Consider the following 13766-nt stretch of genomic DNA (forward strand, 5'->3'; position numbering starts at 1 on the left):
TCTAATATTTATCTTAGAGTGATTCTAAACCGGCACACTCGTGGTAACCTTAGTTTTTCCGAAAGGACCACATTGTTTCCTGCACAACAGCGACGTAAGGTCAGGTCTTTCCCGAGTCACCAGGACTTGAACACATCATAATTTGACCCCGAGTTTGTTCTCTCCGAATTATGGCGCTTCTCAGAGGTAAAGTTAACGTTTGTTGCTCCAGGAAAGTATAAACGTTTTAAACTCTTAGGCTCTGTAATCATCAAGGCTACTGCAAAGGCACTTGTCTAAAAAAAGCAAATATCTGCAAGACAAGACGTGATTCGTTAATTTCATTGATTGATGTTTTTCCATAAAGAAATTAAGAAATTTACTAAATCTTTTGAGAAAATGTTTGCATCTTAAAACGAAGTGTAAAATACAAAGATATACATGCATTCGTTGCACATGAAAATAAATATAAAATAATTGTTCTTTTCAAAGGAAACTGCAGTTTTGTCAAATGGTTTTTGAAGTTATCTTGTACCCTTTGATAAATACCTTGGTGCATTTAAACTTTTAAATTGCCTGAAAATTTATCTCGAGAAAGTGTAAACAAGTGCACACTGCATTCTTGTTCCTCTACTTTGCTTTAAATTCGTTTCAGAATCTATTTAATCCTTGTTACTGTTGAAATGTTACTGATACATTTTGAATCCAGTGTAGGTATGTTTGTAGTGGATTGACTCTGTTGCTGTACAAAAGCCTTGTTTTTCTTTGCAGGTGTATTCATTGTAGCAGCCAAGCGAACTCCATTTGGGACATACGGGGGTGTTTTGAAGGATCACAGTGCAACAGATTTAGCTGAGCATGCAGCCAAAGCTGCCCTTGCTGCAGGGAGGGTTGCACCAGAACTTGTAAATAGTGTCATTATGGGAAATGTAATGCAGGTACAGCAAATTTAATAAACACCAGCAATGATTATTTACATTTGTGTAACACTCAACAATGCTGTTATTCAATAATTATATATGCATTGAGTAATATCTATGTTTTTCCCATGGTTCATTATTTTATTCTGTCATCATAACATCAGAGCTCAGCTGATGCACCCTACATTGCCCGTCATGTGGGTCTGAGGTGCGGTATTCCCATTCCAGTGCCTGCTCTTACGGTGAACAGGCTGTGTGGATCTGGTTTCCAGTCCATCATCAATGGCGCTCAGGTCAGTGCTCCATCAGAAACTGGAAAAATTTGGCAAAATCGAAATTGTCAGTCAGCTGAAAAATTAATTTAGCTGAATCTTACACGCGTTATTTTTAAAGCACCTCCCATTACATAGTAAAGCAATTGATTCAGAAATTCTGGTGTGTAGATTCTTTCATGATGTATGACATTGTGAAATTTAATCATTCAGACATTATTTGTGTGTTTGTAGGAGATTTGCCTTAGAGAGTCCGAGGTGGTCCTGTGTGGAGGCTCAGAAAGCATGAGCCAGGCCCCATATGCTGTCCGAAACATAAGATTTGGTACTAAGTTTGGAGTCGATCTCAAGGTTTGCTTTGGATGGACTTTGCCTTTGTGTTGTCCTCACTCAAATGAGTACTTATGACATTGGAATAGCAAAGAAAAAACATGAATGGATTTATCCGTATCAACCCACCAGAAGAATAAAATACCCGAATCAGACCTATAAAATAACACAATGCACTGATTTATTCTGGGTATAGGATGAAGCCTAGTAACCATATATATTACATTGTCACCTGACAGCTAGAGGACACCTTGTGGGCAGGTTTGACCGACCTGCATATCAAACTCCCGATGGGCATTACAGCAGAGAACCTGGCAGAAAAATATGAAATCACACGAGAAGACTGTGACAATTATGCATACCAAACACAGCAAAGGTGGAAGGCAGGTAAGATTGTCCCCCCGTGTGTTATGACAAAAGACAAGCTTATTTTGAATGGTAATTTCCTTTGAATTCCAGCTCATGAGGCTGGTCACTACACAGCCGAAATCACTCCTGTAGAGGTGAAGGCTAAGAAAGGCAAAGTGGCAATGGCTCAGGATGAACACCCTCGTCCACAGACTACACTGGAGCAAATGGCCAAACTGCCTGCGGTCTTCAAGAAGGGAGGCACGGTCACTGCTGCCAATGCGTCGGTGAGTTTACAACTTTGGACTCTGATCTGATGCAGTTATTTCTCTCAGTGGTTATCTTGGAGGGGATAGCTTTGTGGTGTGTGTTGTTTCTACACTCGTGATAGCTCTCCAGTAAATACAGCCCCTGATTCTTGGTCTCCAGGGCGTCTCAGATGGCGCTGCTGCTGTGATCATTGCAAGTGAAGATGCTGTGAAAGAACACAAACTTACTCCGCTGGCCAGAATTGTGGCCTACCACGTCTCAGGCTGTGATCCGAGTATTATGGGAATTGGTGAGTGCCACCATAGTGTAATGTTGAATAAATGAAATAACTGCTGTTGCTCTGACAGCTTCTGTACATTGCCTTAGGTCCTGTGCCAGCAATAACTGAAACCCTGAAAAAAGCTGGTCTGACTCTCAGTGACATGGATCTTGTTGAGGTTTGTTAAGTTACTTGCTGGAAGTGGTTTAGCAGTAGTTATGTTTCCACATAAGATGTAATTAACCATTCTCTATTTTCTGTGCACAGGTGAATGAGGCTTTTGCCTCTCAGTATCTGGCTGTCGCCAAAGCTCTTGGACTTAACCCAGAGAAAAGCAATGTGAACGGTGGGGCGATTGCGATTGGGCATCCGCTCGGTGCTTCTGGAGCCCGCATCACCGCCCACTTGGTTCATGAGCTCAGGTACCCTATTCATTATGTGTGCATCGGACCTGATATGCTATTTATTGTAACATTGAGTAATTGCGATCTTATTTTCTATTTTGCAGACGTCGGGGTGGCAAATTCGCTGTCGGCTCGGCTTGCATTGGTGGCGGCCAAGGCATCGCTATCATCCTTGAAAACTGCTAACGGAGGAGACATTGAAAGGAAGAATTGTTTAATGTGAATGTCTTTCTGCCACCTGGTTATGAAATGCCTTTGAACAAAGACTGCAAGAATCAAACCGCCATCATCGATCTCAAATCACGAAGCATTGCTGTTTAGGATTTTTTTGGTATCACGGTATATATAATACCATAACAGCCTACCGGTGCCTTGGTAACACTACGTAGTAACATGTGGTTTAGTTTTAACTTGACATATATCTTGTGTGGCGTTACAAAATTTAAATGGGTTCCATTTGATAGGCACTTTTCTAGCACTCCGTGAATGGTTTTCTGTCAGAATCCAAGGTAGTTTTCTCTGTCAACTGGACTGGGTTTCTTCTCTTGAAGACATTTCGCCTTCTATCCAGAAGGCTTCTTCAGTCCAGTTGACAGAGAAAACTACCTTGGATACAATGACCTGGATGATTGAGAATCTACACAGTTTTCTGTCAGAAGAAACTGATTTGTATTTTCATATCCAAAACTCAATAAATAACTAAATGCTTAAAATCATACAGCGTTTTTGCTTCTCCCCCACAAAAAAAAAAAAATTGCCATCAGTCCCTGTATTTGGGATTTTATTTTGCATGTAGTTTCATGGAAATCTCACAAATTAATTTGTTTGTGTATTTGTATTTAATTTATTATATCTTAAACTAATTAGAATTGGCATTATTAATATGATCACAATGATAAATATGAATGAAATATTTAATTTGAATTTTGGTAAAACATTTTTCATGGAGAAAAATTAGGTGGCAAAGGTGATCGGTAGAGTTGATCAATAAGAGGGAAAGAAAAAGCCTTTTGAGTTTAATAAACCTTAGTGGTTCACTCAAACGTAATGTTGAGTCCCAGCCACTGCAAGACTACATTTCCCATAGCAACCTGGGCTTTGACGTCCTTGCGTCACATTACAGCGTCCTTATATACGTCACGTTCCCGGATGTCGGTCTTTTTTTCATAGCAAAGGTAGGACGCTCTTGCCTTCGTGTTACTGTAGGAATAAAATCTACTCTCATCTTTGCTATAGATTGAATGTACTGTCTACATATATCCGTGTGTGAACATCTGTATTTATATAATACATAAGACCCCATTATTGCCACGATTTATCCATCGCCTTTCCTCAATAATGTATCGTATTTTCTGTTAGCCGTCGTAGGCCACCGGCTAGCCGTAGTGCTCCCGGTTGTGTTAGCTACTTGCAGCAACGTGCCATTTACGTCAGTGGTTTTTAAATCGTACTGATCCGCAAACACACCCGAAATCATACTGTAAACTTTTAATCGTCTTTTCGCCTAAATACGCGCATTGTTAACCAGGTTTAAGTAACGTCTGGGCTATGTGGCTAAGTGTTAGCCAGCCTTGCTTGTCATGCCTCAGCGTTGGAGGCAGCCGCGGTGTTACCACATTACAATGAATATAGCATACTTGTTTCATGCGGTGTTTACAATGATGCTTAATACGATTTGCATGGCTAATTAACGCTCATCAGTGCAGTGTATGTGTTCTATGTTCGCTTTTATCCTAAAATCTACAATATTCTTGTATTAGATGGCAGAGGGAGATAAAAAATCTGCCAAGAAGAGGCACAGGAGCCGAAACCCGGTCCTGGCCCGGGGCATTGGCCGGTATTCCCGTTCGGCTATGTTTGCACGCAAGGCCATGTACAAGAGAAAGACCAAGACCACTGAGACCAAGGTGAGGGAAAAGGTTGTCACACTTTGGTGTAAAATAGTAAATATGCAGTCAGGTTTGATTGCTTTTCTTCTGTTAAGGTGGAGAAAAAGATCAAGGAGAAGCCCAGGGCAACAATTACCAAGACTGTTGGAGGTGACAAGAATGGAGGTACTCGTGTTGTCAAGCTGCGCAAGATGGTGAGTCCATGCATTTTAATTGTTGTTCCTCGTTTCAATAGAAATTACATTTCCTCATTTGCCGGTGTTCTTAAATAATTCTTTTTCTGTAGCCCCGCTACTACCCCACAGAGGATGTTCCCCGTAAACTGAGGAGCCATGGGAAGAAGCCCTTCAGCCAGCACAAGAGAAGGCTGCGTTCCTCCATCACCCCTGGGACCGTCCTTATTTTGCTGACAGGTCGCCACCGTGGAAAGGTGAGAACTTTTTGGGCTAACCCAAGTATACACCAATGGGATGGGCATTGAAAGTTCTAATTGTTAATCACAGGGGACTAATCGACTATACCCATTACGCAATATAATTGATTGCGCGGACACAGCTATTCTCTTCCACATGACAAGTTATTGGAAATCAGTCTGACGTGTGTTACAAAGCTAACATTGTGTTCTATGCTAATGGCACAGCCGAAAACACATTAATACTGTCTTTCGCACGTGTAACTAACTCAAAGGTGTGGGTTTAGCTTCTCAATTGCATCATGACAACAAACCATGAACATGAGGAAATTTTTGCGCTGACTTGATGTGATAATACTGATTTTAAACAGGTTTGGTCTTCTGAACATACCTAAGACGGCAACGAGTCACCATCTTCTACTGTAGCATCAAACGTTAGCCAGTCCCACAGTGTTTTAAATGATAGATTGTGCAGAAAATACCAGTAAAACAAAGGAGTATCTTATTAAATACAAAACTCTTCAATTATTTATATGGTATTGTCATTACATTGGTGCCGATTATAGGTAGGAATGAGCCCCTGCTTTGCTTGACCAGTGCAAGCGTTACTTGAGTCTATTTTAAATCAGCTCTTTTAATTATCACAGTTTCATTGATGCATCCTTTAGTCCCACTCATTCTGAAAGACATGCTTGAATCTGTTACTGATAAGTGATATTTGGGATTTGCTCATCTAAAACTAGAGTTGTTTTCTCAACATCTTGGTGTCACCCAGTTTTCTGGTATTAACCTATTTATCAGTAAGGTAACATTCAGCAGTCCAAAACTCACAGTCCTTAGAAAGTTGTGGGCTTTAAGAGTTTAAGTGTGCTAGCGTTTCTAGTTTTTCTTTAGCCAAGATCTTGTGGATTTGTGTGTGCCCCCAAATTAAGCCTCCTAAAACCATCAGCATAGTTGCAGTCGGAGCTGCTGTTGTGATCTTCCTGGGCTGCTCAGTCCACCCTTTTAGCAAAACACATGTGCATCGTAGTAAGTTTCCCTGTTTACTGCCATGTTTAAGGGAATTGTTAGCATGTAATGCACTGTGCAGGTGTGAATGGAGGTTTTCCTAACAGCTAATAGTGTGCCTTTGTTATCCGGGTTGTTTTTTAAAGGCACAGAATGTTTTCGGAACCTTTTTGCACCAAATGTTCAAGATGGTTTGAATGATGTGTGAAAATGTCCTGATGTTCAGGTTATTTAGTTGTAATTATGGTGGACTGCAACTTCTATTGAACTATTCTCTAAAAAACCCACTAAAATGCTGTTGGTCGGTGTTGGTCTAGGTGTGAGGAGAGATGCATTTTAAAGGCTATATTTGTGTGTCTTTTGGCATGACTGTAACATGCACGGTGGGCATACAACTATAAACAAACTGTCAGTAGCACTGCATTGTCCCTTCCTCCCACTCAAAAGGTTCACAGGCGAGTTGGAGAAGCATCTGAACGCCTGCACACTTTGAGCAGCAGCTGTCCTAAATGTTTCAGCCCAGAAATGTATCTTAGTGAAATCTATCGACTGCATTTAAAGAGCCGTTCAGAGATGTTGACTGGATGGCACTCATTAAGATGTTAAAATGATTTCAACCCTACTGGTGCATATTGAGTTGATATTCATTTAACGGTTTCTTCCCCTAGCGTGTGGTGTTCCTGAAGCAGCTGTCAAGTGGTCTCCTGCTTGTCACTGGTGAGGATGACTAATCACAAGCATCCATATTAATTTTGTCTTTGCCTTTTTTTGATGCAACTTTTCCACCTTCTGTTTTCCACCCTAGGCCCCCTGGCTTTGAACAGAGTTCCTTTGCGCAGGGCTCACCAGAAGTTTGTCATCGCCACAAACACCAAAGTTGACATTGCTGGTATGAAGATCCCCAAAACTCTCAATGATGCCTACTTCAAAAAGAAGAAGCTAAGGAGACCTCGTCACCAGGAGGGAGAGATCTTTGACACGGAGAAGGAGGTAAACTATATTCTGCTGTTCAGCGTGCTACATTTAGCACCATGTTGTGAGACTCCAGAGCTGATGTCTTGTCTTCCTTGGTGTGCAGAAGTACCAGTTGACAGAACAAAGGAAGGAAGACCAGAAAGCTGTGGATGCTCAGTTGCTGCCACTCATCAAGAAAGTCCCTCAGATGAAGGGCTACCTGCGCTCCACCTTCTGCCTGTCTAATGGGGTTTACCCACACAAACTGGTTTTCTAAATGTGTTCTAATAAAGACAGTCTTAGACCTGACCTCATTTGTGGCAAATTGTGCATATTTCAGATGAAAAATTAAGTTGAAGTAGTGGAGTTGTTTTATTTGAAATTATCAGTCAGTCTACAGTTTAGTTCCATCTCTGTACACCTGGCAGTAGTTCTATGCACTGGCCATCATTGGCTTCATGTGCAGGGTTGCAATAAAACCACACCAAGCAACAGTAAGAGTATAAGCTACGCTTTAATTTAAAAAACAGATTTCTAAAATAATGACAAAAATAAATAGAACTGTTTATTTTTTTCTTAACATGGCCACAGTTTTTGTAATCCTCAAAAATGGAACATAGAAATCAACAGAAAAGGCAGCGGCCCCTCGCCAAGGAATGATAAGTGCCTTTGTGGAGTCAGTCAGTATAGTGTTTACAGTCAGCTCATGAAGACATTCCTTCCTTTCTCCCTTCAGCCAGATTTGAAGAGCAGGATGGCCACCTGGCCCAGGTAGAAATAAATGAAGTGCTTGGTCTCGTGAGTCACGTAGCTGCCGAAGTTCCTTCCCACGATGCAGTGCCAGGTCGGGTTATATTTCTTGTCAAACTCCTGTGAGGGACAAAATCACTCGGTGACCCCGCTCCGTTACATTACTTGTAGCCCATCTCTGTTTCTTGATGTGTGTCGAACTACCTTTTTGATGTAGGCAGCGATATCCTTCTCAATGTTGAACTTCTCCAGAGCCTGCGTGGCGCACTCCACGGCGTCCTGCTGCATGTCCTCCGACATGTCGGCATTTTTGATCACTGCCTTCCTTTCAGACATGGTTGCTCTGGGAAACAACAGCGACACAAGCTGAGGATACATCTTCTCCGAGGCGTCGACAAGCAAACAGCGCAGCTGGTAATAAACCCTGCGTTTCTATCTACCTGCAGGCTCCTGGGTGCAGAGCATCACGCCAGTGGAGGAAAGAGTTGTTGGACACCGAATAGTTACATAATAACCCACATACAATATGGGAATTAGCCTTTTCTGTGACTATTGCATAACAAATTATCAACTGCAAGCTAGCTCAATGTGCGCTCTGCATAGTTTCTATGGATACGCAATATACTTAGGTTGATGCCTCGCATTTAAACGTTATTGAACGTTATTGCTATTGAAACAGAAAGATGACACCCAAACCAGAAAATAGAGGCGAGAAAACGATTCATCCACAACGAGATGGGGGTACGAGTGCAAACACGCCATTGTAACGATACAACTTAGAAGCATCTTGAACGATGATAGCGTTTTGGGTTTTGTTTTTTTTAACCGGCAAATAGCGCCATATTTATTCGCAGCAACAATGAGCTGTGGATCAATTGGCGGTCAATCAACGGCCGATTCACCTCTGAATGAGAACTACGTAGTTTCAAAATAGGCGAACACGCTGCCGTGAACACACCGAGCTGCGCATCACATTTAGCGGGAGGACTTCTTAAATCTTACCTTTTGCTCTTCCGTGTGCTGTAAATTGATCTTTGAAGAGAGGACCGCACTGGCAGCGACAACTCCCGCGAAGTGCTCGACACAAAAGTAATGTGGGTGTGTGGCGGTGAGAAACTGCTGCCCGACTCCCGTCTCCATTCGCTGCCGTTAGAGCATACGAGAAGGCCATTGGTCCATTCTGGTGGATCTTTCCGGTGTTTGTGTCTGCATTTTATTTCAGACCATCATGCCTTGCGAGCACGGCGTCACCGTGGCAACCGTTGTAAATAAATTGCTCGTGTTAAGCGCGTGCTGCAGTTGGGGTCAAACAGGACTTCGTTTTCTTTTGTTTAACGTGTCTTTTTTTTTACAGGAACTTTGCTGGATTTGTAGTTTTGTCGACCCTCGCAACGGCTTGTAATGTCGGAACTAAGTGGTGTAATCAGGGCCAGAAACATTATCTTTTTGAGTTAAAAGTTGTATTTGAATCCATGGTAATTAAGCGTAAATCTTAGTACCATAATGAACCTCAACACGTCCTTTTTTGTTGTTTCTTTTCAACATCTTGTTGACTTTTGTATTTCTTTTCATCGTGGTTATGGATGTAACATTGGATGGATGTAAACATTTCATTTGTACAAATATATGACTTGGATATAAGTCTTGGTTGTTCAAAATAGCTAGTTACCTTCAAGATTGATTTTTTCAAGTCACAATATGATTCACTGGTGGTGATGACAGCAGTAGCTCAGGCTGTTAAGCACCAGGCTGATGAAGCAGAGGGTTCCCAGTTCAAGACCCACTGCAGACAAAGGATGGCAGGTACCCTGGAAGGGCCAGAACACCCCCAGAGCAATGCCAAGGTACCCCAAACCTACAATCACCCACATAGGGCACAACAAGCCAGCAACCCAGACCTGGACACCCACCAGCAAAAAGGAAACAAAAGACCACAATTCCCTTTCAGAATACATAATTATGCACTGCACAAGGTATCAATACACAGCCACAATGCTAGGTAAAAACAAATGTCAGAGTATGCTTTATAAATAAATTCATTAGAATGAGGATGCACTTGAAATTTTTAAAAGCCCACAACAATGACTACATAGCACCAAATATACTATACTGAATATCCAATATTGTCTTCATAAAAACAGACATCACAAGCATGCTCTCTCTATTCGCTGCGGTCTTTTGGCTCTCTGTATCTGTAGTTGATGTAGTCAAAGATGTCCCTCTCGCTATTCACCATCAGAGGCTCCCCGGCCATACCTACAAAAGAGACACAATCAAACCTAAAATACAAATTCTGAATGAAATAATCAATTCATAAGAGGCCGATGAAACAATTCACACAACGCCAAAAGACGGTTCATTGAGTTCAAGAGCCTCACCAGTGACCCCAAGTGGGCGAATGGTGTACTCGTTGAGGGTGAAACCCTGATCCAGAGCATGAGTTCTCATATTCTTATTGAAGATATCACTTCCGGTGAAGTACAGAACCCCACAGTAGTACTGGTCCTTGGGAATTAACCTTCCAAAGAACAGATAGGAGAAAAATAACAGATCGGTAGATTAAAATCTGCTTCACGCCAATGTGTTAATAATTCAGACAAAGGACCAATTAATTGCTTCAACTCCAACAGTTGAAAATAATAAGACAGGTACCTGATATCAATACGCCTGTGAAGGTATTCTTCCTCATCGTCATCACTCTCCTGCAGCTGGCAGACGCCCTAGCAAAACATAATGCACATCCGATATTGCTCAAGTCAAAGCCTGGTCAGACAGATTTGGGTTTGCATGTCAACAAATTCCGCAAAATCTGTTGTTTAAGGCACTCAGTGACAGCAAAACCACAAGGGACTGTTGCTAAGCAACAACACTAGCCAAGATTCTTAAATGCAATGCTAATTTGCTTGTAGTCTGGAGTTCCCCATCAAAATCATAGTTATTACATGTGGTAAATCATACACCACCACAAGTACCAGCACCAATTTCTCCCCAGTTACTGCAGTTTCCAAGTAACTGAAATTTTTGATCACTGATGCAAAAATCCCAAATAGATAGTAGCAAAAAAAACACACCAAAAATACTTTATGGATCTTAGAAAGCCACAAGCAGATAAGAGGAGATAAGCACAGGCCTCACCATAAACTTGGTGTCTCCTTTGGACAAAGTGTCGGTGACAAACCCAATAGACTCCAAATGATCCACAACTGCATGCAGAAGTTTGGGCTGAAAAAGAACAAATATGAACAAAATTACTATATAAAACTGGACAAAATGTAATAACCAGCCAACAGATCTCACTCTAGTCCTATTGAGAAAGATAGTTGTACCTGCTTCTCTGTCTCAGAGGTGAAGTCTGGGTGGGTTAGCAAAATATCAATATCACCACTCGATGCGGCACCTGGAGCATGAGGAACGTGAGAATCGACATCATGATCAGAGCTGATGGCGATTTCATCCAGCGGTGTTATCACAACATCGTCACATACTGTAGAATCATAAAGGTAAAGTCTAACCTCTCCTGTAGCTTCCACATATTGTTCCAATATAATCAGTATCAAGCTTCTTTAGCTCTCCAAGGATAAGGCTCTAAATAAGAGAAAATCTGGTAGGAAACACAGAAACAACCAAAGAACCTTTGTGCTTATCAGAAACAAGAAGACTGCTGTATCACCTCCATTTTCTCCATTTCGACTCGTGGAATCCTTTTCTCAAATTCCTCGAAGTACCTGAAGTCACAAAAAATCTTTAAGCTCAGGTATCGGCAAAAAACGAAACTATCATAAAATGCAACTTGTTTAAATTCCTTTACTTAAACTTACATGAGTCCAATCTTTTGATGATGATTCAGTTTGTGTTCAATCTTTTTCAGATCTAAATATTCAGTAAGATATACAGTGTTGCAAATTTAAAGAAATGACAAAATGCTACATAAGATTCTTGAAAATCGGCCACAAGGCATCTACTAAACAAACCTTCCAACGTCTTTACTCCTTCATCAAAAAATTTTCTGGCAGCAGCAGGGCTGAATCAAAAAGGTAAAGTTGGTCACATACAGAGAAAACAGTAAATACACATTACCTGCTGATGTTTAGCTGATCAACACTCATTCTAGTGTCACTTTAGACAGCAGTTTATTTTTATTTTTTTTAAAATTTGAATAAGAAACAAAACTTACCCGATTCCAGTTACTCTGGTGAGTAAATTGATGGAAGTGCTGGTATCATCGTTTCGAATCTAAAACACAAAAATACAACATGCGTCCTTATAAGTATGGTTAAAAAGGAACACAAACACTGTGGTATCAATCACTTTGCCAGATTTCACCTTTTCCAGTTTCCGTAGTTTGCCAGTTTGTAGGAATTCATCAATCTTTTCTGCTATTTTAGCCCCAACTCCATCCTTTGAAAAAGTAATAAAGATGAAGGTGAAAGATACCAATAAACAATAGAATCACATTAGTGGGAGTAATACTAATCAAAATGTGTCATGAAAAGTCTTAAATGAAAACAAAACGAAATCTTTAAGTATAGAACTGGCATCATCACAATAAGACCTTTAAACTGAAAAAACAAACAAACAAATGAGATCATAGTGGCAATTTCATCTTACACAAAGGGACCATTATAGCATAACAATGTGGCACTTGGTTAAAAATCAGATACTGTGTAGCATTATCTTAGCTTGCAGTCAATAATTGTTAATTATATATTTAGACTTTTCCCTCCTAAAGGTGGCCATTCCTTTCAGAGTCTTTACCAGTTTCTTGGCCTCTTCACCATTTCTGATTTTGCTGGGATACTTGGAAATGGTAGACGCTGCTTTTCTAAAGATGGAGTATTAGAAATAATTTGTAGGAGGAGAAAAAAAGAGATATTAAAAATGCATGTATTTCTTCTATGCCCCTTCTAACATTACAGAACTGCACAGCCTTTGGAATAGCTAAAGCACTTCACAGGTCCAAGCACTTACCTGTAAGCATTGTACTTGTGTATCGCTCTGTTGACATTTTTCTCATAATTGGCCAACTCTGAAGAGACACAGAAAGATGATTTCAGTGACTCTCTTCTTCACAACAGGATGAAAACAGCCCATAACTGGTCACAGTACTTTATAGTTGACATACACCCCAATATCCATGGTTCTCAGATTTTAGACTTTAACGATCACTTCAACTTTGTGTGGAGATATTTCCCTTCATAATGTGCGCAGCCTTGTTATAGTCTGGGAATTTATATCGATGTGGCACATCCAGCTACAGACAGTTGGAGATGTACTGTTGCAACTATATCTTTTGTATCAGGTTGTATTATTAAATAAGTTTTATATTCAGAGGTAGTAGTGATTGTATTAAATGGCCTTTTCAAATTCCTTTTTAATCTGTAATTCATTAACAGCCTGTTCTGCTTACACAAGTCCTGTTGGACCTGTAGTCCTCAGACCCAAAATAAGAAACTGCCAGCTCAGCTTTACAGTTCAGGACTTAGTTACTGAGATATTCTATTCATTTTAAGCAAATGGATGTGCAAACGAAGACCTTTACAGCTTCGGTATGGGTTATATACTGTTGTCTAGATTATTAAAGGGAACTAATGATGTTGATTTTTATTTTTAGTCATTTAAAGCCCAGCTGCAATGCTAGCTGCTGCTAATCAAGTCCCCTGACTTCTCACATACCGACAAGAAAGTCTGTTATTCCCTCATTTAAGGATTCCTGCGGCGCTTTCCTTTTGCTCATTGTTGACTCGTAGGGTTCTTAACTGTCTACAAATTCAGAAACCTTCAAGAATACATGAAAATTTAGTCTTAATCTTCGCTACCGTCGTATTAGCTTAGGAGCTAAATTTGGATTTGAACAAAGACGGAAAGACGTGGAGGGGGAGGGGCGTGTGACGTCACATGTAGGTTCTTCTTCGGGGGTTTTGGGGCACAGTGTAGCTATGTACGCGGTGTCCGTCTGTCCGTCCGTTCAGCT

At 40.8% G+C, this 13766-nt stretch overlaps 4 protein-coding genes across 4 annotated transcripts; 2 read left to right on the forward strand and 2 right to left on the reverse strand.

Moving 5' to 3' along the window:
- The first annotated feature begins 28 nt into the window (after positions 1–28).
- acaa2 (acetyl-CoA acyltransferase 2) lies at positions 29–3498 on the forward strand. Its single transcript, XM_057033478.1, has 10 exons — positions 29–186; positions 751–917; positions 1064–1192; positions 1406–1522; positions 1741–1888; positions 1961–2136; positions 2279–2408; positions 2486–2556; positions 2646–2800; positions 2887–3498. Exons 1-10 carry the CDS (start codon positions 171–173, stop codon positions 2966–2968), a joined length of 1191 nt encoding a protein of 396 aa, XP_056889458.1. The 5' UTR covers positions 29–170; the 3' UTR covers positions 2969–3498.
- A 1044-nt stretch (positions 3499–4542) lies between these two features.
- On the forward strand, positions 4543–7354 carry rpl6 (ribosomal protein L6). Its single transcript, XM_057033489.1, has 6 exons — positions 4543–4689; positions 4767–4865; positions 4958–5101; positions 6760–6808; positions 6897–7081; positions 7170–7354. The coding sequence occupies exons 1-6, from the start codon at positions 4543–4545 to the stop codon at positions 7320–7322; spliced, it is 777 nt and encodes a 258-aa protein (XP_056889469.1). The 3' UTR covers positions 7323–7354.
- Positions 7355–7540: 186 nt separating this feature from the next.
- LOC130526106 (dynein light chain LC6, flagellar outer arm) lies at positions 7541–8997 on the reverse strand. Its single transcript, XM_057033494.1, has 3 exons — positions 8798–8997; positions 8000–8138; positions 7541–7915 (listed from the first exon to the last, which is right to left on the reverse strand). The coding sequence occupies exons 2-3, from the start codon at positions 8129–8131 to the stop codon at positions 7778–7780; spliced, it is 270 nt and encodes an 89-aa protein (XP_056889474.1). The 5' UTR covers positions 8132–8138; positions 8798–8997; the 3' UTR covers positions 7541–7777.
- A 735-nt stretch (positions 8998–9732) lies between these two features.
- polb (polymerase (DNA directed), beta) lies at positions 9733–13682 on the reverse strand. Its single transcript, XM_057033485.1, has 14 exons — positions 13469–13682; positions 12764–12821; positions 12551–12617; positions 12119–12193; positions 11970–12028; positions 11767–11816; positions 11614–11665; positions 11466–11520; positions 11308–11380; positions 11122–11192; positions 10931–11017; positions 10448–10515; positions 10174–10313; positions 9733–10051 (listed from the first exon to the last, which is right to left on the reverse strand). Exons 1-14 carry the CDS (start codon positions 13527–13529, stop codon positions 9957–9959), a joined length of 1011 nt encoding a protein of 336 aa, XP_056889465.1. The 5' UTR covers positions 13530–13682; the 3' UTR covers positions 9733–9956.
- Between the last annotated feature and the right edge of the window lie 84 nt (positions 13683–13766).

This window comes from Takifugu flavidus, chromosome 5 (genome assembly GCF_003711565.1).
Source record: "Takifugu flavidus isolate HTHZ2018 chromosome 5, ASM371156v2, whole genome shotgun sequence".
NCBI classification, from domain to species: domain Eukaryota; kingdom Metazoa; phylum Chordata; class Actinopteri; order Tetraodontiformes; family Tetraodontidae; genus Takifugu; species Takifugu flavidus.